Source organism: Diceros bicornis, chromosome 2 (genome assembly GCF_020826845.1).
Source record: "Diceros bicornis minor isolate mBicDic1 chromosome 2, mDicBic1.mat.cur, whole genome shotgun sequence".
Taxonomy (NCBI): domain Eukaryota; kingdom Metazoa; phylum Chordata; class Mammalia; order Perissodactyla; family Rhinocerotidae; genus Diceros; species Diceros bicornis.
In genome coordinates, this window is record NC_080741.1 from 16,464,782 (window position 1) to 16,490,326 (window position 25,545).

General features: G+C 36.5%; 2 protein-coding genes across 4 annotated transcripts in view; one reads left to right on the top strand and one right to left on the bottom strand.

Moving 5' to 3' along the window:
* STAG1 (STAG1 cohesin complex component) overlaps positions 1-25,545 on the top strand; it is a 366,147-nt gene that overhangs the window by 330,279 nt on the left and 10,323 nt on the right. For all 3 annotated transcript variants that reach the window (XM_058552570.1, XM_058552581.1, XM_058552562.1), the window contains 6 exons: positions 1,535-1,709; positions 3,757-3,896; positions 6,668-6,769; positions 10,239-10,387; positions 11,075-11,203; positions 25,200-25,405. In XM_058552570.1, coding sequence (XP_058408553.1) covers positions 1,535-1,709; positions 3,757-3,896; positions 6,668-6,769; positions 10,239-10,387; positions 11,075-11,203; positions 25,200-25,405 — 901 coding nt within the window. The remainder of the gene's footprint in view (positions 1-1,534; positions 1,710-3,756; positions 3,897-6,667; positions 6,770-10,238; positions 10,388-11,074; positions 11,204-25,199; positions 25,406-25,545) is intronic.
* The window catches only part of PCCB (propionyl-CoA carboxylase subunit beta), a 128,236-nt gene that overhangs the window by 10,488 nt on the left and 92,203 nt on the right, over positions 1-25,545 (bottom strand). The window lies entirely within an intron of this gene.

Sequence of the window (25,545 nt, forward strand, 5' to 3'; positions counted from 1 at the left end):
ATACACATTGAAGATGCAATGTGCCTAGGGACGTGGTCTGTGCAGTCTCTGGTAGCAGAGTCAGGTCTGATAGGGCAAGGAATCCCTGAGTCCCTGTACCTGGACTTAGAAGGTTTAGAAGTAGGGCTATAGGTAGGATATCCCATTATATCTGGTCCAACAGACTCCTCACTCCTTGAGAAGGAGTGCAGCCTGAAGAGGGTCAAAGTGGAGCCCAAAGCAGTACCATTTCCATGAAGTAATTTTGTAAACTAATTATACTGTTCTTCTATTAGGAAATACTTTTATATAAAACAGAATATATCTTTTCCATACTGTTTTTTATTACGATGTTGGGCTAGAAAAAGAGTCTAGTTAAAGGGTATAGTAGTAGTTGTCCTTTGCTATCTCTTACAAATAGGTTATCACAGGTCTCTTCTATTGAGTTATCAGCATCTAACTTAAAATGGGAACAGAGATGGTCTTTCCTAAACCTTATTCTCTAAACCTTCTGAATCCCACCAGTGCTGTCTAAAAATACCTAGCTCTGGATATTTAAGCCAAAAATTCAGTGTTTCTACGTCGTCACTGTTTGGTGATATCCAAAATTATGGCCTTAGTAAAAACATTCTCTTCACGGCTCCCTCTTTTCATGTGGCTCTTTCTAAATATCTTTATGTATTTCATGGTTGTGTAGTCAGAGCATGAACTGCCATGATTTTTGCTGGAGGTGGACAGGCAAGTATATAGCTGTCTCCAAACACATGCCAAAATTGTGCTTTCCCATAGAAATCGATTTTTGGAGGGGGTGAGTGGATTGTTTTGAAGTATCAGAGCCCTCACTTATCCCACAACAGAGTCTTTCAGTTAAAATAAACTGACGACACAGATTTATTTCATACTATCCATTAAATAGGGCAAATTTGGCAACATAACTATAATGCTTTCTCTTTGGAGAAATGTATCGAAAGTTCTCTTATGTAATTAACTTTGTTGGGAAGCCTTTAGATATTGGTTTTTATGTTAATGGTCTTGAATTCAATTTTAAACCTACTGTTAGAGATTTGTTTTTTACGTTAGATTTTTTAAAGAAGAATCCAAAATAGTAGCTTATAGGTTTATAATACTGCATTGTAATTTGTTGAATATGCAGTTTTTCTTAAGATTTATGCTTACTGTTTGATTAAGGAGTATGTGATTGATTTCTAACCTCTGTCGTAATTTATTGTATCAATTTCGTATTTCCAGAGTTGAGTTGACCTCATTTTTTTTCAAGTCAAAGTGTCTTACCAGCTGTTTTGAGTTAATACAGCCAAGTAAAAGAAATAGATTCTATTTGGGAGAAAAAGTCTTAAATATAACTAGTATTTAATGAGAAAAAGTAATTTTATTGTTTGGAAATTAAAACTAAGTAGTTGGAATTTAAATACTCAAAATTTCTGTTATGGTACTGTTATTGAACTGTATTTAATTTAGTATGGTCTCATCGACATTGATTTGTAGTTTTAGCTATATTTATATAATATTTTACTGATGAATTCCTTTTGCATTTCAGGCTTTCATGTTACTCTGTGATCTTTTGATGATTTTTAGCCACCAATTAATGACAGGTGGCAGGGAAGGCCTTCAGCCTTTGGTGTTTAATCCAGATACTGGGCTCCAGTCTGAACTCCTCAGTTTTGTGATGGATCACGTCTTCATTGACCAGGACGAGGAGAACCAGAGCATGGGTATTTGTAGCTATTTCTTGTCAGTATCGGTCTTGTCTCAATCCCAAAAATTATGAGGAAAAAAATTCAAATTTAATCATAAAAAATACTGGAATTTCTCTCTCAAAGAAAAGTTAAGGGGCTGGCCCAGTGGCGCAAGCGGTTAAGTGCGCCCACTCCACTGCGGCGGCTCGGGGTTCGCGGGTTCAGATCCGGGCGCGCACCGACGCACTGCTTGGCAAGCCACGCTGTGGCAGTGTCCCATATAAAGTAGAGGAAGATGGGCATGGATGTTAGTCCAGGGCCAGTCTTCCTCAGCAAAAAAAAAAAAAAAAGAGGAGGATTGGCAGATGTTAGCACAGGGCTGATCTCCTCACCAAAAAAAAAAAAATGTTAATAACAATACGTTCATGTAGTTAAGAAACCAAAAAGAATAAAAATGTACACAATGAAGTCTCCCTCCTTTAACATAGTGCCTTAGAGATCTTTCCCTATCAAGAAGCACAGAGCTTCCTTAGTCTTTTTCTAATAGCTACATAGTATTTCATTGTTTAAATATAGCATATTTTAGGTATTATCCATCTCATATTGATTGATGTTTGGCTAGTTCCCAGTCTTCTGCTGTTATAAACTATGCTGTAATGAACAATTATGTACATTTGTCATTTCCCACATGTGCAAAATGTATATATAGGATAGATATTGTTTCTAATTGAACTGCATCCAGGTTCACAATTTTTCTAAAGGAAAGCATCTGAGTTGCTTTCTATTCCTGAATGATCATCATATATTACTTAAATTAACAAAATATAACTATAAGATATTAAGTGCTGAAAGACTGTTATCAAACCTCACCAGTCAAAATTGTGCTGAGCCTGCAATAACTTAGCAAAATTAGACTGAATATAAATAATTGTAAATGTGTGTTATATAGAATAGGTTATTTGTGAAATAGATGACTTAAGCTCTCTAAAATAAGATTTGTGGCATATCTGATCCACAGTTCTATTTTAGAAAATTTAAAACAGAACAGTTTTTAGAAAATTTAAAATTTTCTAAAATTTAAAACAGTTCTAGAAAATACTAGACTGTGAAACAGTATATTTAAAGTCCATATTAATCTCAGAAGATAAAATTTATCTGCTACTTCTCTTAAGCAAAAAGATTTCCAACTTCTCAAAGCATTAATGCTTCACAGCAGGACCAATTAGTAGAAAGGAAAGAGAGAAGTTGAGAGTAAATTCTTTTATGAATATATACATGTGAAGAAAGAGCACTGTCCCCAAATAAGGGCAGGCCAAGACATGAGAGGATCAGTACAGAGCCTATAACAGATGTGTGAACTTTTATTATCTGGAGCCTTATGGAGAAAACTTTCCTAGGATTAGAAATAGACAAGCCAAGGAGATCTAAGAATTTAAAAATTGAGGAAGAAACACTACTTGTTTTGAAAGTACTTAATAGGATTTTGTTTAAAAAAAAAGTATATGTGTATAACATGGTTTGCAAAATGTATTTTATTTCTCAGCTGATAATATAACCATGTTTAGGACAAGCACTGAAAACTAACTCCCCCATATATTTCCATTACTCCCCTTATATTTTTCTGGAAGGAAACTTTTTCCCTGTGTCTTTAAAATTTCCAGAAATTTCTTCTCTGTGGAAATATATTTGCACATAAGGAATATTGAAATAAGAAAAGATAGCATTTTTAAGGTACACAGACAAGAGTTTATGACAAAAGTATCAGGAAAAAAACTCTTTATATATGGTTTGCTTATCTCAGTCTTTGCTATGAGAGTCTCCTAGAAGGTAGGAACCTTAGTGCCTAACAAGTGTTAGATGAGTGTGTAAATATAAACTATATATAACATAGTATATAATATAAACTAAATATAACACCCTAAAATAATCGGTATAACTAACAGCTTTTATACCATCTAAAACTTAATTGTACCTATTTGTAAAGCTTATAATATAAGCTGGTTTTTTATTATACAGATTGTCTACATGGTTTTACCTCGAATAAAGGGCTAAAGTTCATAACCAATTTGTTTTCTTTGGTTAGAGGGTGATGAAGAAGATGAAGCTAATAAAATTGAGGCCTTACATAAAAGAAGGAATCTACTTGCTGCCTTCAGCAAACTTATCATTTATGATATTGTTGACATGCATGCAGCTGCAGACATCTTCAAACACTACATGAAGGTATAGTTTCATATTCTTATTTTTCTCCAAGTGGCAGAGAAATTTGAAATTAAAAACGAAAGGATGATGACGGAAGTTAAAATTGACAGCTTTTACCTATATAATGATTATTTGATATATTCAAAGTTTCTCTCTTTTATATAAGTATAAGCTTTTTTATCAATCTCTACTATTATATCAATTCCATAAAGTAGGAGTGCCTCACATTTATATGAAAGAGCACTTTTTCATTTTCATGAGGCCATGGACTCTCTTGATCAACATGGAAGAAAGCTAATCTCTCTTATGACATTTCTTCAGATTTTTTTATAAGTGTGTCTACTGTGTGTATGTACCATGCCACCTGCCAGGCACTAAAGTTACAAAGACTTCTTTCTTAATTCCTGCTGTAAAGTGGTCTAAAGCTGGAGATAGTCAAGTAATTAGACAACTGCATTATACAGTATAAGAGAGGTATGTATAGGGGTTCCTGGAAATATATAAAACAGATACCCAACTCTTAAGAAATATCAGGGTTAATGAAAACTGCTTAGAAGTGACTTCTGAACTAAGTCTGAGACAATAAGCATAAATTAGTCAAGCAAAGAAGCAGTGGGAGGACTTATCGGCAGATTGACCTTCATGTACAAAGACACAAAGGAATAGGAGTTGTTTGGAGGAAATGCAAGTAATTTGATATAGTAACGGAGATTGCTTGTGAGAAAGGAGCTAGAGATAAGATTTAAAGAAAGTGGCAGGTTATACCTTATATACTGTGTGAGGAGTTTGGGTTTTTTCCTGAGGGAGGTAAGGAGATGTTGAAGAGTTCTAAACCATTCTTCATATGACAGCACTTTGTTAGGTGCTCACCCCACTGGCTGTTCTCCTTTCTATAATCTCCATTTTGTTCCTGACCCCCTAAAAAAGCAGTGCTCAGAAATCTTTATAATACAGGCTGACAGGCACAGAGAGGAGGGAACACTTCTCAGTTTACGTGTTTTTGCCTTGTTCTCCTGTCAGGGACAATATTTTATTTTGCCCATGTTCAGAATATTGTGTGTGCCATTAATCCACTTGTGTCTTTATCCATGTTTAGATATGGTCCAATTCTAGTTATGACATAGAAACTAATTTATGATATTTTGCTGAACAACTGCAGTGTGATGATCACTGTGCGGGTAGCCAGAGATTTAAGTAAGACATGATTTCTGCACTGAGGAGTTACAGATAAACAGAGAAACTGAAATGTAAACATAATATAATGTAACATGCTAATAATGAATGGCTCCCTATGTGTTCTGTGCCATTTATATTTGAGACACTGTTCTCAACTTTTATATTATCTTTGTTGATTACAATAACCCTGTGAGGTAGGAAATAATATCATCATTTACAGATAAGGAGATAGGCTCAGAGATACAGATAAGGCTCAGAGAGGGTAAATAACTTTCCAAGGTTACACAACTATTAAAGTAGCAAAAATTGGGATTTGATTTTAGGTTTGTCTAGCTTCAAAGTTTAGCTCTTTCCACTGGACCATAAAGCCTCAGCATGATTATTGTAGTGATAGATGTACAAATCACAAAGCAAGCACAGGATCTATAGAGAGAGACGTGAGAGGAACTAGAGAAGGCTTCCTAAAGTACTGTAATGTCTAAACAGGGTTTGGATGGATGAATATGAGCTTACCATGGTTTTTCCTTGTCATCCATTAACAATACTGCATTGGTTTCAAGAAGTGAGCCTGCTCCAAAGTGTTTATCATCCTTAGCAATTTTTGCATACCTCTGCTGTGTATAGGCTTTAATCTTTTTGTGAGTATTCTAATAGCTATTTGCTACTCTTTGTTATATATCCTTGGCTATGTGGCTTTTGCCCCACTGCTTTATGTGATCATTACAAACCTGAATTTATTAGAGATCTGCCTCTTGAACCACTTTAGTGTCAATATATCTTTCTCTTTTTTTTCTGCACTAGGATAATTTTTAATTGCACTGAAAGGATGATTCTTTTGAGCTGTTTCCCTTTTTGCACCTCATATCATGGAAGCATACCCATCTATTTGAAGATTATAAAAATCCAGCTACCAAGCTGATATACTCACTTCTTCACATAGGTTATAGGTTTTAGGCTTTAGCTTGGAAATAACATATGGGTTTAATGGTTTCAAATAAAGCTTTTCCTAATTATGTACTCAACAAGGAAAATTCCTTAAATCCTGTGTCAAAAAACTGAATTATAAAGAAATTATTTAAATTTTTCTCAGTCACAATGTTTTTATTTTTATTTTTTATTATAATAGTAAAATATAGACATATTAGGGAAGAAAATGAGATAGTATACAAAAGTATTAAATGAAAAGTTAAGTCTGTTACCCTAACCTGCACAACCCCCTTATTTAGGCCCACTCCCCAGAGGTAAGCAGTTTTAACTGTTTTGGTTTTAGTTCTTCAGGAACTTTCTACCAAAGTTCTATTTCTTGATTTTTCACCTTTTAAATGATGTCTATGAAATGCATGTTATAAAGAATGAGGAATTTTGCTCACCTGTATCACTTCCTCTCCTCTTAGAATTCCTAGTTTTTTAAGTTTTACTATTATTAATTATTTCATAATCTTAAGTATCAAATGTATATTCCTTTAACTTTAGATAATATCTTTTAACTCTCAGTATGTTTAAGAAGGAGAAATTAAATACCTCTATCACACCTTTCCATTTCTTTCACCAACCCATTCTTTATCTCATGAAATTTCAATAATTTTAAAACTATGTTTTCTTTCTTTTTCTCACAGTATTACAATGACTATGGTGATATTATTAAGGAAACACTGAGTAAAACCAGGCAGATTGATAAAATTCAGTGTGCCAAGACCCTCATTCTCAGTTTACAGCAGGTAAGAAATTTGAAAGGAAAGAGATAAAGAGTAGAATTAATATTATTGAGCACTTCCATGTGCTTAGTATGTGCTAGGTATCTTACCTCATTTAAATTATGTCATTATAAAAATACATTACAATGGATACTTTCTGGTACAAAGATATTTATATGTCTTTTCTTTTGGAAGATTATACTATAGTTCACATTTCAAATAGATGAAATCCTAAAGTGATCTACTCTTGGACCAGATGAAATGCTAAATTGGGTATTTGAAAAGTAATTATTTAAAAATAAAAACAAAAATACATTTTAAAAGTATTTAATGAGGAAGAGGCAACAGTAATATCCAGATAAGAGAATATGTCACATATATAGCATAAATAAGATTCCTAGTAAATGCCTAGTAAATTAATATAGAGATTGGGGTGGGGGGGCCAGTGGCCATAGGTATGTATGTATATATTTAGTCTATGATAAAAGTCTTGTTTCAAATCAGTGGGGAAATGATTGGACCTATTTAATAAATGATGATGGGTCAATTGACTGTGTATTTGGAAAAATAGCTATTTATAGCCCTACCTAACATATACCCAAATAACTACTAGGTAAATTATATACAAATGTTAAAAATTAAAAGTTTATAAGAAAATAAAAGAGAATATTTTAATATCCTGGAGTAGGGAAGTTCTTACTGAGGAAAGAAGCCACAAAGTGAAAAAAAAAATGATGGTATATATAAACTTAAATAGATCTATACATCAACCAGCACTCTGAACAAAGTTAAAAAATAAATAACAGATTGGGGGAAGATATTTTCAATCATATATAACAAATCCTACAAATCAATAAAAGAGATAAATAAATCCCATAGAAAAGTAGGCAAGGGATATGAAAAATCACTTTTCAGAAAAGGAAATCTTAAAAACCAATGAACATATGAAAAGAAGCATAACTTCATTAATAATGAAATACAAAGTGAAACAAGGAGATATTGCTGAACAGATTGGCATGAATTAAAATGATTGATAATGCCAATGATTGATAAAGATGTGAAGAAAAAGTTTCATGTGAAAGAAATTGCTCTTGCCTTCTTAGAATATAATTTTGCATTATATTTCAAAATTTAAAATATGTATTCCGGGCTGGCGCCGTGGCTTAGAGGTTAAGTGCGTGCGCTCCGCTCCTGGCGGCCCGGGTTCGGATCCCAGGCACGCACCGACGCACCGCTTCTCTGGCCATGCCGAGGCCACGTCCCACATACAGCAACTAGAAGGATGTGCAACTATGACATACAACTATCTATTGGGGCTTTGCGGGGAAAAAAAAAAGAGGAGGATTGGCAATAGATGTTAGCTCAGAGCTGGTCTTCCTCACAAAAAAAAATAAAATATGTATTCCCTTTAAACCAGTATTTTTGCTGCTAGGTATCTACAGTCATATGTCACTTAACAAGGATACGCTCTGAGAAATGTGTCATTAGGTGATTTCGTTGTTGTGCAAACATCGTAGAGTATACTTACACAAACCTAGATGGTATAGCCTTCTACGCATCTAGGCTATATGGTACTAATCTTATGGGGCCACTGTCATATATGCAGTCCGTTGCTGACTGAAACATCGTTAGTTGGCACATGACTGTATATAGATACGGTGCAGGGGTGGAAAAGGATATATATGTAAAAGATATTTCATTGCAGCAATCTCTGTATTATTGAAAAGTTGGAAATAATCTACATGTCCATCAACAGAGAAATGGTTAAATAAACTGTGATACTCTGAAGTATCTAAAATATTTATAAAACAAAATATTAAGTGAAAAATAGTAAGTTTCAGGACAAAATATATAGTACAGTACCATTTATGTAAAAGTTAAAACTTTGTATATGTAATATATTAATGTTTCTCAAGTGGTCTAGAAAACTTTCAAACTTTAACATTGATTACCTTTGGAGAGAAGAATGATATTTAGTGGGAAAGATAAAAAGAGAATTTTTACTTTATTATTCTGTGAATGTTGTACAATGAAATATATTCTTTTTTTTTTTTTTTTTGGGTGAGGAAGATTAGCCCTGAGCTAACATCTGTTGCCAATCCTCCTCTTTTTGCTGAGGAAGACTGGCCCTGGGCTAACATCTGTGCCCATCTTCCTCCACTTTATATGAGACGCGGCCACAGCATGGCTTGACAAGCGGTGCGTCGGTGTGCGCCCGGGATCCGAACCCCGGGCCGCCGCAGCAGAGCGCGCTCACTTAACCGCTACACCGCCAGGCTGGCCCCCTGAAATACATTCTTTGTATTCACTTTAAATGTAAATTTTAAAGTTTGAAGCTATTGTGTACAACTATCTGTGAAAACATTTTAAAGTTGAAGCATTTATAAAGAATTACCTGTGAATAAATTTCAAAATCTCTGGGAAAACTGCTCTTTCCAGTCATGGCGCAGTAAGTAGTTTAGGCAAGTCTGTTGCTGAAGAAAACTAAAAAGGTGGACAACATAGTTAATAGAAGACAAGAGCTATTTCAATTTAATTGTGTGATTAGAGTGAAGTGAGAGATTGGGGGTGAGGAATTGAAGAAAACAGATGTAAACAATAGTTTTCAGGACTTTTGCCATAAAGAGAATCAGAAAAATGGGTTGGTAGCTGGCAGAGGTGATTGGAGTTAAGAAGGTAGGGTTTTTTTGGGTTTTTTTTAAAGATGTATGCATCTAGTAGAGAGGGAATAGTTAATGATGCAGGAGAGAACAGTAAGCACAGGAGCAAAAGCACTGAGTAGGTAAAAGGGAGTGAGATCCAGGATGTAAGGAGGGGGTGGCTTTAGATGAAAGCATCGACTATTCATCTCTCATAATAGGAGGGGAGGCAGATGTGTACAGATACAGTTAAGTTTCTGACTTTGATGGTAACATGATGATTGCTTTTATATTCTTTAGTACTCCAGAGTTTTCTTTTTGTTGTTATTTTGACACAATATATGTAACGTATATGTAATTTATAAAACCCCTCCACTCAGCTTAAGAACTTTTTCCTATATTTTGTTATTCGGTAGGAAAAATCATAACCCCATATATCCAAATAGTCTTCTCTTACATACTGTTCTTGTCTAAGGTATAATAAGTGAAAAAACAAAAAGTTCTGAACTCTATATTTAATATATTGCCTTTCCTGTGAAAACAACAACAAAAAGAATAATAGATGTTTATGAATATATAGTATGTCTATAAACATACTTCCTTTTCCCAACCCAAAATGCATTATTTTCTTATTAAAAATAAATTCCTCTTTGCATTTAATCACACAACTATTATGAAAATGAGCTCAAGAAACTAGTAGATTACTTGGAGAAGAATGGTGTGGCTACAGTTAAATAGAAGGAGGGAAATACATATTTTATTGTATGACTTCTAAATATTTTTACATTATATTGCTTATTCAAAAATAAATATTTCTTAGCTGTAGGCTTTTTTCTCTTTTTTCTTTCTACTAGTTGTTTAATGAACTTGTTCAAGAGCAAGGTCCCAACCTAGATAGGACATCTGCCCATGTGAGTGGCATTAAAGAATTGGCACGTCGCTTTGCCCTTACATTTGGACTGGACCAAATCAAGACACGAGAAGCAGTTGCCACACTTCACAAGTGAGTGAGCTAAATAAACACTTTCTATTATTTGACCCATTTTTAAAATGACAAATGATAGAATTTTCAAGTTATAAGAACTTTAGAGATTGTCTAGTCTAGTGATTCTCAACTAGGAGGGCATTTTTAATTTGAAAAACACTTAAACCGCCCATTTTTTCATCTTATGAAGTATAAGAAAGTAAAGTTTAATAAAATATTCTTGTCTAGTCTATCAGATGGTGAGAAAATGTGGGAGACATGAATTTAAAAACTGTGCAATACTGATTTGGTCAACCTCATTTGATAACTAAAAACTGAATGACAGAAAATTAAGTGCCTTACAAAAACTCAACACAGCTACTTGGTACCATGACCAACTCTAATAACCAAATTTTCTGGCAATCTAATTATCTTTCCAGGGTATTCTGTTACCCCTAAAAGATACACATATGAATTTAATTTTGTGGCTGCTTAATTATTTTTTATTACTATTTTTCACAACTTAGTTTTCTAGTGTAAATAATAAAATTAAATATTATGCAAATATGTCATACAAATTAACATTATTTTACCATTTGAATTTATCAGATTTTACTACCTTTAGTGATGATTTCGCTGCCTTCCCAACTGTTTTGAAATTCTAGCCCACTGAGAGAACCACCCTAGCTATCCGGAAAAATAAGATGATATTTTCTTTTACTTCAGGGATGGCATAGAATTTGCCTTTAAATACCAAAATCAGAAAGGACAAGAATATCCACCTCCTAATCTGGCTTTCCTGGAAGTACTAAGTGAATTTTCTTCAAAACTTCTTCGACAGGACAAAAAGACTGTGTAAGTTGCACATTGCAAGAGAAGTGGCTGTTAGCATGACACCATTGTAATTTTAAATGTTTAGTTTTTGAGAAAATTTTAATCATCTAGGTATGATTACTGTTGATAACTTAGACTCTGTTTTAAGGACTGTAGTTTTCTTTCAAGCTTTTATATATAGTTGTCTCTCACTGCTCACCTTTTAGTACCCTAGAATTTGCAAGATTAAATTAAGCAAGTGGAAATGATTTCTTATTCTGCAATTCGAAGATGTATGAACATTGGCTTAGCCATTGTATAACCCTTTCTTCTTTTTATATTAATTATATTTTAGTTTTACTTTTTATTTAACTTCTTTCAAGAAGATTGTTTTTTTCTATTTTCTAGTTTTTATAATAACAGTTTAAAAAATAATATATGCAATTTTCAAAAAAAATTTTGATGGAATAAGTTTTATTTAGAACAAACTAGAAAACTTTTTTTTTTTTTTGTGAAGAAGATCAGCCCTGAGCTAACATCCATGCTAATCCTCCTCTTTTTGCTGAGGAAGACCGGCTCTGAGCTAACATCTGTTGCCAATCCTCCTCCTTTTTTTTCCCCAAAGCCCCAGTAAATAGTTGTACGTCACAGTTGCACATCCTTCTAGTTGCTGTACGTGGGACACGGCCTCAGCATGGCCGGAGAAGCGGTGTGTTGGTGCGCGCCCGGGATCTGAACCCGGGCCGCCAGTAGTGGAACGCGTGCACTTAACTGCTAAGCCACGGGGCCGGCCCTAGAAAACTTTTTAAGAGAGTGATTCTCTAATGGATGCCAAATTTTATACATTGATAGGAAGGTGAGTCAGTTAAATAATATGCTAAATCAACAGAAATTTGGAGAGACAGTTAAAGCTTATATGAATATTAGTGATAGTTCTAAGGAAGGATCTTGACTTCATGTTGGTCAGAAAATATTTATTAAACCCCTAATACGGTCAGGTACTTTCTATAGCTATTGTTTTCATATGACCAGGCAGTGAACAATACAAAGTTTCTGCCTTAGAAAGCTTATATTTAATGCAGAAAGAATGCAAAATTTTCCTTTTGTTGTTGTTTTCTAATTTCATTCCATTTTGGTGAGAGAACATGCTTTGTATGGTTTTAATCCTTTTAAATTTATTGAGGCTCATTTCATGGACCAACATAGGGTCTATGCTGGAGAATGTTCCATGTATACTTGAGGCAAATGTGTATTCTGCTGTTGTTGAGTGGAGTTTTGTTCTATAGATGTCTGTCAGATCCAGACTTGGCTTATAGATTTGTTTATAGTGTTGTTCAAGTCTTCTATTTCCTTGTTGATCTTTTTTGTGGTTGTTTTATCCTATTGGAAGTGGAGTACTGACATCTCTATTACTATTGAATTATTATTTCTCCTTTCAATTCTGTCAGTTTTTGCTTCATGTATTTTTGGACTCTGTTGTTAGGTGTATATATGTTTATAATTATTATATCTTGCTGATGGATTGACTCTTATACTTATCATTATAAAGTGTCCTTCTCTGTCTCTAGGAATTTTTGTTTTCAAGTCTGTTTTGTCTAACACCAGTGTAACCATTCCAGCTCTATTTCAGTTATAATTTGCATGGTATACCTTTTTTACATCCTTACACTTCTGCATTTTTGTCTTTGAATCTAAAGTGTGTTTCTTGTAGACAGCATAAAGTTGGATCATGGTTGGGGTTTTTTTTTTTAATCTAATCTCTGCCATTATACTTGTTTTCTACATGTCTGTCTTTGTTTTTTCCTCCTTTATTGGCTTCTTTTATATTAAATGGATATTTTCTAGTGTAACATTTTAATTCCTTCAGAAATCTTTAATTGTATTCTTTTAGTTATTAGCAGTTTTTCTAAGCATTACAATATACCTCTTAACTTATCCAAATTAACTTCAGACTTATTCTAAGGAGATATAGAAACTTTACTCCTATATAGCTCCATTTCCTCCCTTTCTTTTTAGTGCTTTTATTATTACACATACTGCATCTAAATATGTTAAAAATTCAACAGTACATTGTTATAATTATCACTTGATATAATCGCATTTCTTTTAAATAAGCTGAGAGAAGAAAGGGAGCCAAGTGTATATTTATAGAGTTTGTTATATTAACCTTCTGTGTGTGTGTGTGTGTGTGTGTGTGTGTGTAAGATCAGCCCTGAGCTGACACCCATGCCAATCCTCCTTTTTTTTTTTTTTTTTTTTTTGCTGAGGAAGACTGGCCCTGGGCTAACATCCATGCCCATCTTCCTTCACTTTATGTGGGATGCCACCACAGCATGGCCTGACAAGTGGTGCATCGGTGCGTGCCCAGGATCCAAACCCAGGCCGCCAGCAGCGGAGCACGTGCACTTAACCGCTACGCCACGGGTCTGGCCCCATATTAACCTTCTTATTTACTATTTCTGGTTCTCTTTGTTTCTTCCTATGGATTGGAAATAACCATCTAGCATCATTTTCTTACTCTTACACATCTTTGCTCCCACTTACTTCTTTTGTTTCTTGTCAGATATATTAACATTTCTATGTTATTGGCTCAATGATACAGTAATACATATTATTTTATACACTTGTTTTTTAATAAGTTAAAAGAATAAAGAATAAGTAAATATGCAATTATATTGTCATTTATAACTACTTAGTAATTACCTTTCAGCACTCTTTGTTTTTTCACTGAAGTTCAGTTTACTCTCTGGTGTCATTATTTTCAGTCTGAAAAACTTCCTTTAGTATTTCTTGTAAGGCAGGTCAGCCAGTAACAAATTCTCTCAGCTTTTGTTCGTCTGGGAGTATTTTTATTTTATCTTTAGCTTTGAAATGTACTTTTGCTAGATATAAGATTCTTGTTTGATAGTTTGGTTTTAGCGCATTGACTATGTTATCCTATTACCTTCTGGCCTCCATTATGTCTGATGAGAAGTCAGCTTTTAAACTTACTGGAGTTCCCTTGTGTGTAATGAGTTACTTTTCCCTTATTACTTCTAAGATTTTTTCTTTATGTTTGGCTTTCAGTGTTTTGCTTATGATGCATCTGGGTGTGGATCTCTTTGCAGTTATCTTGCTTGGACTTTGTTGAGCTTTGAGGGTGTTTAGATTAGTGTTGTGCATCAAATTTGGAAGTAATTAGCCATTATTTCTTCAAATTTATTTCTGTTCCTTTCTTCTCTTGGTACTCCCATTACACATGTCAGTGTACTTAATGATATCCCAGTTTCTCTCAGGCTCTGTTCATTTTTCTTTGTTCTTTTTTCTCTCTGCTCTTCAGTTTGCATAATCTCTATTGATATATATCTTCAAGATTACTGCTTCTTGTGCCAGCTCAAATCTGTTGAGCCCCTGTAGTTAATTTCCATTATTTTACTTTTCAACTGCAGAATTTCCATTTGGTTCTTGTTTTTTTATCATTTCTATCTTTTTATTCATATTCTCTATTTAATGAAAGAGAGTGCCATCATATTTTTAATTCTTTAGACATGGTTTTCTTTAGTTCTTTGAACATATCTATAATAATTGCTTTGCAATCTTTGTGGGCCAAGTTTCTATTGCTTGCTTTTTTTTTTCTTTTTTGCTGTATATAGGTCACATTTTCCTATTTCTTCGTGTGTCTCATAATTTTTTGTTGAAAATTGAACATTTTAGATAATATATTGCATATAGGATACATTGTGAAACAGTAACTTACTACTCTTGATAATGATTCTCTGCCCTCTAGTGATTGATGTTGTTGTTTGCTTGGTCATTTGTTTGTTTAGAGTCTTGGATGAGTCTTGGATGAACAGACTCTGTGAAGTCTGTTTCTCTTGCACTGCACAGCCTCTGCTGTCCCTGCTCAGATCTTTTTTCCCTTATTTTTTATCACTTGTCTTGGGTACCTAGGGGTCACCCGTCTCAACATAAACTTCTTTTAATCAAAAGTTGTGCTTAAACCTCCTTAGCCAGTTAGATTTTACCTTTACTCTCGGATATGTGTGTTGCTTGAAGGCTGCTATCACAGTTCAGGCTGTTTACCTTGCCCCACCATCAGCCAAGGGACTAGCAGCTTGGAAGTTCCCTCTCTGATTACTCCTGAGAAGGACAGTCCTGGGCATGCACAGTCTCCCAGACTAACAGGGAAGCATGTGATTTAATTTAATTCAATTTATTTATTTTCACTTTATTTTTTAGGGCAGTTTTAGGTTCACAGCAAAATTGAGGGGAAGGACAGAGAATTCCCAAAAATCCCTGCCTCTACACATGCATAGCCTCCCCCATTATCAACATCTGCCACCAGAGTGGTACACTTGTTACAATTGAACTTCACACATCATAATCCCCTAAAGCTCATGGTTTACATTACAATTACAGTTCACTCTTGCTGTTGTACATTCTGTCAGTTTAGACAAATGTATAATAATATGTATCCATCATTATGGTATCATACAGACTATTTTCACTTCCCAAAAAATCCTGCGTGTTCTGTCTGTTCGTCCTTCCTCCCCTTCCCCAACCCCTGGCAACCACTGATCCTTTTACTGTTTCCATAGTTTTGCCTTTTCCAGAATGTCATTTAGTTGGAATCATAGACTATGTAGCCTTTTCAGATCAACTTCTTTCGCTTAGTAATATGCGTTTAAGGTTCCTCCATGTCTTTTCATAGCTTGATAGCTCATTTCTTTTTAGTATAGAATAAATTCCATTGTCTAGACGTACCACAGTTTATTTATTCTTTCACCTACTGAAGGACATTTTGATTGCTTCCAAGTTTTGGCCATTATGTATAAAGCTACTGCAGGTTTTTGTGAGGACATAAGTTTTCAGTTCCTTTGAGTAAATACCAAGGAGTGCTATTGCTGGATTGTGTGGTAAGAGTATGTTTAGTTTTGTAAGAAACCACCAAATTGTCTTCCAAAGTGGCTGTAATATTTTGCATTCCCACCAGCAATGTATGAGAATTCTTGTTCCACATCCTCACCAGCATTTGGTGTTAGTGTTCTGGCCATTCTAGTAGGTGTGTAGTGGTATCTCATTATTTTAATTTGCATTTCCTTGATGACATATGATGTGGAGTATCTTTTCATATGCTTATTTGCCATCTGTATGTTTTCTTTGGTGAGGTGTTTGTTCAGGTCTTTTGCCCATTTTTTAATTGGGTTGGTTTTTTTCTTATTGAGTTATAAGTTCTTTGTGTAGATAACAGTCTTTTATCAAATGTATATTTTGCAGATATTTTCTCCAGTCTGTGATTGTATTCTCATTCTCCAGACAATGTTTTTTGCAGAGCAGAAATTTTTAATTTTAATGAAGTCCAACTTATCCATTATTTCTTTCAGGGATCTTGCCTTTGGTGTTGTATCTAAAAAGTCATCTCTGTACCCAAGGTCATCTAGGTTTTCTCCTATGTTATTTTCTAGGAGTTTTATAGCTTTGCATTTTACATTTAGGTTTGTAATCCATTTTGAGTTAATTTTTGTGAGTGTAAGGTCTGTGTCTAGACTGATTTTGTTGCTTGTGGATGTCAAGTTGTTCCAGCACCATTTGTTGAAGAGACTATCTTTTTTTTTTATGAGAAAGATCAGCCCTGAGCTAACATCCATGCCAATCCTCCTCTTTTTGCTGAGGAAGACTGGCTCTGGGCTAACATCCATGCCGATCTTCCTCCACTTTATATGGGACACTGCCACAGCATGGCTTGACAAGCGGTGGATCGGTGCGCGCCTGGGATCCAAACCCGGGCTGCCAGCAGCGGAGCGCGCGCAGTTAACCGCTACACCATGGGGCCGGCCCCTGAAGAGACTATCTTTGCTCCATTTTATTGCCTTTGCTCCTTTGTCAAAGATCAGTTGACCATATTTATGTGGGTCTGTTTCTGGTCTCTCCATTCTGTTCTATTGATCTATGTGTATATTCATTTGGCAGTACCATACTATCTTGATTACTGTAGATTTTTTTTTCCTTTTTTTCCCCAGCTTTATTGAGATATATTTAACATATAACATTGTGTAAGTTTAAGGTGTCCAATGTGTGATGATTTGATATACATATATTGCAAAATGATTATACTATAGCTTCTTTTTTTGTTCTTTTTGTTGTTTTGTGAGGAAGATCAGCCCTGAGCCAGCATCCATGCTAATCTTCCTCTTTTTGCTGAGGAAGACCGGCTCTGAGCTAACATCTATTGCCAATACTCCTCCTTTTTTTCCCCCAAAGCCCCTGTAAATAGTTGTATGTGTTAGTTGCACATCCTTCTAGTTGCTGTATGTGGGACGCGGCCTCAGCATGGCCGGAGAAGCGGTGCGTCGGTGCGTGCCCGGGATCCGAACCCTGGGCTGCCAGTAGCAGAGTGTGCGCACTTAACCGCTAAGCCACAGGGCCGGCCCCTGTAAGTATTCTTTATCAAGTTGAGGAAGTTTCCCTCCATTCCTAGTTTACTAAAAGTTTTTATCATGAATGGATGTTGGATTTTGTCAGATGCTTTTTCTGTATCTATTGATATGATCATTTGATTTTTCTTTTTTTAGCCTGTTGGTGTGTGATGGATTACATTAATTGATTTTCAAATGTTGAACCAGCCTTGCATACCTGGGTTACATCCTGGGTTATATCATGGTTTATATAATTCTTTTTATATATTATTGGATTCGATTTACTAATATTTTTGTTGAAGATTTTTGCATTTATGTTCATGAAAATATTAGTCTGTAGTTTTCTTGTAATGTCTTTGTCTGGTTTTGGTATTAGGGTAGTGTTGGCCTCATAGAATGAGTTAGGAAGTATTCTCTCTGCTTCTGTATTCTGAAAGAGATTGTAGAGAATTGGTGTATTTTCTTCCTTAAATGCTTGGTAGAATTCACCAGTGAACCCATTTGAGCCTGGTGCTTTCTCTTTTGGAAGGTTATTAATTATTGATTTGGTTTATTTAATAGATATAGGCCTATTCAGATTGTCTATTTCTTCTTGTGTGAGTTTTGGCAAATTGTGTGTTTCAAGGAATTGGCCTATTTCATATAGATTATCATTTGTGGACATAGAGTTGTTGATAGTATTCCTTTATTTTCCTTTTAGTGTCAACAGGATCTGTAGTGATGTGTCCGCTTTCATTTCTAATATTAGTAATTTCTGTCCTCTCTCTTTTTCTTAGCTAGCCTGGCTAGAGGCTTATCAATTTTATTGATCTTTTCAAAGAATCAGCTTTTGATTGTATTTTCTCTATTGATTTCCTGTTTTCAGTTTCATTGATTTCTATTCTGATTTTTATTATTCCTTTCCTTGGACTTTGGATTTAATTTGGTCTTTTTTTCCTAGTTTCCTAAGGTGGAAGCTTAGATTATTGATTTTAGATCTTTATTCTTTTCTAATGTGTGCATTCAGTGCTATAAATTTCCCTCTAAACACTGTTTCAGAGCATCTCACAAATTTTGATAAGTTGTGTATTTATTTTCATTTAGTTCAAAATATTTTTAAATTTCTCTTGAGATTTCTTCTTTGACCCACATGTTATTTAGAAGTGTGTCGTTAAATCTCCATGTATTTTGGGATTTTCCAGCTATCTTTCTGATATTGATTTCTAATTTAATTCCATTGTGGTCTGAGAGCAGACATTGTATGATTTCTATCCTTTTAAATGTTTAAATTATGTCTTCTTGGAGAATTGTCCCCCTTTACTCAGTATATTATGCCCTTCTTTTATCCCTGATAACTTGCGTGGCTTTGAAGTCTGCTTTGTCTGAAATTAATATAGCTATTCCTGCTTCTTTTGATTAGTGTTTGCATGGTATATTTTTTCCCATCCATTTACTTGTCTTTATATTTAAAGTGGGTTTCTTGTAGACAACTTATAATTGGGTCTTGTTTTTTGATCCACTCTGACAATCTGTGTCTTTTACTTGGTGCATTTAGACCACTGATGTTCAAATTGATTGTTGATACAGTTAGATTAATATCTACCATATTCCTTTCTGTTTTCTATTTGTTGTCCTTGATCTTTGCTCCTATTTTTGTCTTCCACTCTTTTTCTGCCTTTCGTGGTTTTAATTGAGCATTTTATATGATTCCATTTTCTTTCCTTTCTTAGCATATCAATACGTTTTTTTTAAGTGGTTGCCCTAGAGTTTGCAATATACATTTACAGCTAATTCAAGTCCACTTTCAAATAACACTACACCACTTCACGGGTAGGGTGAGTACCTTATGATAACAAAATAATCCAGTTCATCCTTCCCATCCCTTGTATCATTGCTGTCATTCATTTCACTTATATACCTAAGCATACATAATCAAATCCATTGTTGGTATTATTATTTTGAACAAACTTACTTGTTAGATCAATTAAGAATAAGAAAAAAAAGAATAAGAAAAACATTTTTATTTTACCTTCACTTATTCCTCCTTCTGTGCTCTTCCTTACTTTATGTATATCCAAGTTTCTGACCTATACTATTTTCCTTCTCTCTAAAAAACTTCTTTTAACATTTCTTGTAAAGCAGGTCTACTGGCAGCAAATTCTCTCAATTTTTATTTGTCTGAGGAAGTCCTTATTTCTCCTTCTTTTTGAAGGATAATTTTGCAGGGCACAGAATTCTAGGCTGGTGGATTTTTTCCCTTAACCGTTTAAATATTTCATTCCACTCTCTTCTTGCTTACATGGTTTCTGAGGAGAAGTTGGATATAATTCCTGTCTTTGTTCCTCTATAGCAAAGGTATTTTTCTCCTCTGGATTCTTTCAGTAATTTTTCTTTATCTTTGATTTTCTGTAGTTTGAAAATGATGTGCCTAGATGTAGTTCTTTTGAAATTTAACCTGCTTGGTGTTCTCTGAGCTTCCTGGATCTGTAGTTTGGTGTTTGACATTAATTTGGGAAAATTCTATGTCATTATTAATGTTTCAAATATTTCTTCTGTTCCTTTCTCTCTTTCTTCTCCTTCTGATAGTCCCATTTTGCATATGTTACCCGTTTTGTAGTTGTACTACCATCCTTGGATATTCTATTCTGTTTTTCTCTGTCTCCATTCTCTTTGCTTTTTTAGTTTTTGAGGATTCTGTTGATATATCCTCTAGCTCAGAGATTCTTTCCTCAGCCGTGTTCAGTCTACTAATAAGCCCATCAGAGCCATTCTTCATTTCTGTTACAGTTTTTGTTTTGTTTTTTGATAAGGAAGACTCGCCCTGAGCTAACATCTGTTGCCAATCTTCCTCTTTTTTTGCTTGAGGAAGATTAGCCCTAAGCTAACATCTGTACCAGCCTTCCTCTATTTTGTATGTGGGTCACCACCACAGCATGGCTGATTAGTGGTGTAGGTCTGCATCCAGGATCCAAACCCACAAACCCAGGCTGCCTAAGCAGAGCATGCTGAACTTAACCACTTTCCATGGGGCCGGCCCTTCTGTTACAGTTTATATCTCTAGCATTTCTTTTTGGTTCTTAGGATTTCCATCTCTCTGCTTTCATTGCCCATCTGTTCTTGCATGCTGTCTACTTTTTTCCGTTAGAGCCCTTAGCATATCAATCCCCCCTGGCTTGGCAGTTAGGTGCGTGCACTCCGCTACTGGTGGCCCGGGTTCGGATCCCGGGCGCGCACCAACCCACCGCTTCTCCGGCCATGCTGAGGCCGCGTCTGACATGCAGCAACTGGAGGGATGTGCAGCTGTGACATGCAGCTATCTGCTGGGGCTTTGGGGATAAAAAGGAGGAGGATTGGCAATAGATGTTGGCTCAGAGCCGGTCTTCCTCAGCAAAGGGAGGAGGATTAGCATGGATGTCAGCTCAGGGCTGATCTTCCTCACAAAAAATAAAATAAAATAAATAAATAAATTTCCAGTCTGATAATTCCAACATTTCTGCCATGTCTGGTTCTGAAGCTTACTCTGTCTCTTCAAATTGTGTTTTTTGCCTCTTGGTATGCCTTTAATTTTTTCTTTTTTAATTTTTATTTTCTTATTTTTTTTTTGAGGAAGATCAGCCCTGAGCTAACATCCATGCCAATCCTCCTCTTTTTGCTGAGGAAGACCAGCCCTAAGCTAACATCTATTGCCAATCCTCCTTTTTTTCCCTTTTTCTCCCCAAAGCCCCAGTAGATAGTTGTATGTCATAGTTGCACATCCTTCTAGTTGCTGTTTGTGGGACGCTGCCTCAGCATGGCTGGACAAGCGGTGCGTCAGTGCGCACCCGGGATCCGAACCCAGGCCGCCAGTAGCGGAGCGCATGCACTTAACTGCTAAGCCATGGGGCCGGCCCCCTGTGTTTTTTTCTTGATAGCCAGACATGATGTATTGGGTAAAAGCAACTGCTGTATATAGACCTTTAGTAATGTGGTGATGAGGTTTGGGCTCGGGGAAGCTATCTATAGTCCTTTGATTAGGTCGCAGTCCTTTAGTGAGCCTGTGCCTCTGGACTGTGAACTTAACAAATATTACTCAGTTTTTTCTTCACCCTTAGGTTGGACAGAATAGATAGAATGGGCTGGAGTTGGGTATTTCCTTTCCCCCAGGTCACTTAACCTCTGGTAATACCTCAGCAAGTTAAGCTCTGGTGAACTAGTTTCCCCTCCCCCTGCTGGAAACACAACAGGAATTTTCTCTGATATTTACTGTGGGAACCTGGTTGAGCTTCTGGAGGTAAATCTCACAGTATTGTGGACCCTATGACTGGGTCCCCTTGGAGTTTTTAACTCTCTGAGTTGTCCACGGTGAGCTTACAGTAAATCGTGAATTACACAGGTTTTCCTACTCCAGCACTGGTTCCCAAGGTTGTTTCCACTCATGAGTCTGCTCCAGTAAGCTGTGACCCCCTGTATTCACCTGTGTCAATCTTGGGGGCAGTGAGTCTCCTCTGTGATCGACCCAAGAAGAGTTGTTAATTTTTCAGTCTGTTCAGCTTTTTACTTGCTGTTAGGATGCACTGGCAACTTCCAAACTCCTTACATGCAGAAATGGAAACTAGTCTATCGTGATTTTATTTTTTTACCATTTTAGCCATTTATTAAGATTACAGTTCATCGGCATTAAGTACATTCACATTATTGTGCAACCACCACCACCGTCCATCTCCTGAACTCTTTTCCGTCTTCCCAAATTGAAATCCTGTGCCCATTAAACACTAACTCCCCATTCCCTACCCCTTGCCCCTGATAACCACCCTTCTGCTTTCTGTCTCTATGAATCTGACTCCGTAAGGTACCTCATATAAGTGGAATCATACAGTATTTGTCTTTTTGTGACTGGCTTATTTCACTTAGCATAATGTGCTCAAGGTTATCCATGTTGTAGCATGTGTTAGAATTTCCTTCCTTTTTAAGGCTGAATATTATTCCATTGTTACCACATTTGTTATGACCACATTTTGCTTATCCGTTCATCAGTTGGTGGACACTTGGGTTGCTTCCACTTTTTAGCTATTGTGAATAATGCTGCTATGAACATGAGTGTACAAATACCTCTCTGAGACCCTGCTTTCAATTCTTTGGGGTATATACCCAGAAGTGGAATTGCTGGATCATATGGTAATTCTATTTTTAATTTTTTCAGGAACCATCAAACTGTTTTCCACAGCAGCTGCACTATGTCAGATTCCCAACAACAGTGCACTAGGATTCTGATTTCGCCACATCTTTGCCAACACTTGTCATTTTCCTTTTTTTTTTTTTTTTTTAAATATAGTAGACATCCTAATGGATGTGAAGTGGTTATCCCATTGTGGTTTTGTAATTTTTCATATATAATTTTTTTTTCTTTAAAAATTTTTGTGTGTGTGTGAGGAGGATTGGCCCTGAGCCAACATCTGTGCCCATCTTCCTCTATTTTGTGTGTAGGATGCCGCCACAGCATCGCTTGACGAGCGATGTGTGGGTCTGCGCCTGGGATCTGAACCCATGAACCTTGGGCCACCAAAGCAGATCACGCAAACTTAACCACTACGCCACTGGGCCAGGCCCTTAAATTTTTTTTATTGAGGTCACATTGGTTTATAACATTATATAAATTTCAGGTGTACATCATTATATTTTTTTGACTTCTGTATAGACTGCATCGTGTTCACCACCAAAAGTCTAGTTGGCATCCATCACCGTACACATGTGCCCCTTTACCCCTTTTGCCCTCTTCCCACCCGCTTCCCCTGTGGTAACCACCAGTCTGTTCTCCACATGTGATTTTACTTGTAAGTCTAGCTTACTGGGAGTTGCTCTTGGGTCAGAGCAGCATATTGTTCAGCCAATGTTTGGTTAGAGTTTGTGTTTTAATCCCTTTGTGCCAGTGAGGCTTCCTCCCTGTGTTGAGAGATCTGTGTGGGGCTTTGGGAATGATCTCAGGCTGCCCCCATCCCCTGTTCTGTTTGCCTGTGAGTGGGTGCAGCTTAGCATATGCACAGAGCCTTGTCCACTTCCAGGATTGACTGTGATCCCAGGAGGGCTCTTCTTGGCTGTCTTTTCCCTGGTTCTCTCTGTTAAATTTCTGGCTCTACTCTCTATTTGTTGCCACTAGTATCAAAGAGCTACCAGCACCCTCTTATTTACTTTTCATCAAGATCTCCATTGTTTTTAACAACACCCTTAGGCAAGGAATTTTCTATACTCTATTCCAGATCAAGTCAGTCCACCCAGACAGAGCTGCAAAGCTTCATCCTATGGTCTGCCTCAGCCCCTAGGCAGAATCTGTATGCCATTGAACAGGAGCTGGGGGCTGGGATAGCATCTCTCTTGACTCCCAGAATAATTCCCTTCCTCTACAGACAGAGGCCAGGGATAACCCCTGGTTCTTGGCTTGCCTCTCCAGGTATGGGACCTCTGCTCTGCAAGAGAGCTGAGGTGGAGTGGGGCATTCAGGGCCCCAGTATTCTCAGCCTGCTGTGCCTAGGGTAGTTACTACCCCACAAGTATGAGATGGGAAGGAAAAGGGAGCCTCATTCCTCCTAGCTGCTGCCCAGAATAGAGCTTCTGCAACACGCCAATAGCCTCCTTCTTCCAAGGTAGCTCTAGACAGAGAACTAGAGAGAGAGGGAGCCCCCATCTTCTTATCCGTGTCTGCCCAGAGTAGAGCTCCTAGAGTAGAGTTTCCATAGCACAGAGCTGTGGTAGAGGAGAGGAGACAAGGGAAGGGAGCACATGGTGGTTCAAATGCTACAAACTGTAACTGTTCTTACTGAGGTTTAATAGACTTTCTTTAATGTTTCTCCATTTTCTGTGTGCCCTTAGGACAATTTCTAAAGACTTTAAATGATTATCTTCTATAATTTTCACCAGTTAAAAGGTTGTTTTACTGGGGAGAGGGTATGCCAGGCTTCTCCCTCCACCATTCCAGAAATCCTGCCTTGGTTTGAATACTTTAAAAGAAAATTCAGGGGCTGGCCCTATGGCTTAGCGGTTAAGTGCGCGCGGTCCACTACTGGCAGCCCAGGTTCGGATCCCGGGCGTGCACCGACGTGCCGCTTCTCCGGCCATGCTGAGGCCACGTCCCACATACAGCAACTAGAAGGATGTGCAACTATGACATACAACTATCTACTGGGGCTTTGGGGGGAAAAAAGGAGGAGGATTGGCAATAGATGTTAGCTCAGAGCTGGTCTTCCTCAGCAAAAAGAGGAGGATTAGCATGGATGTTAGCTCAGGGCTGATCTTCCTCACAAAAAAATAAATAAACAAATAAAAGAAAATTCAATAACCTTTTTGAGCCAAACTTCTTATTTTTTTTTTAACATTGGTATTTAAAAGCAAAGGAAGAAATATAGGAAGGACCACACACACACACACACATTTTCTCTCTCTCTCTCTCTCTCTCTCTCTCTCTCTCTCTCAGTAATACATTTGCTTGCTTAAAAGTATTCCAGGAATATGTGAAGCAAAATCTTAAATTCTCAGTCCCTCTCTTTCCAAAGGTAACCACTGTTAACAGTTTAATGTGTGTCCTTAGGGATTCTTCAGAACCCTCAGAGAGAGCCTCAGGTTATGAAAAAATTAAATAAGTGATGCATGAACTGCTTCCATGAAAATCACTGCTTCTTCTGTTGTGTTTCTAGTCATTCATACCTAGAAAAATTCCTTACGGAGCAAATGATGGAAAGGAGGGAAGATGTATGGCTTCCACTCATCTCCTATAGAAATTCGTTAGTCACTGGAGGTGAAGATGATAGAATGTCTGTGAACAGTGGAAGCAGCAGCAGCAAAACCTCCTCAGTAAGGAATAAGAAAGGACGACCCCCACTTCACAAAAAACGAGTAGAAGGTAAGTCTGCCTTTACACTATGAGACAAATAGTTGGCCTGATATTATTGACATAAATAAAGTGGCAAACGATATTTTGTTTGCAGCAAGATGACACTGTTAAGCACATTATTTCCTTGTGTGTTTGATACACACTGAAAG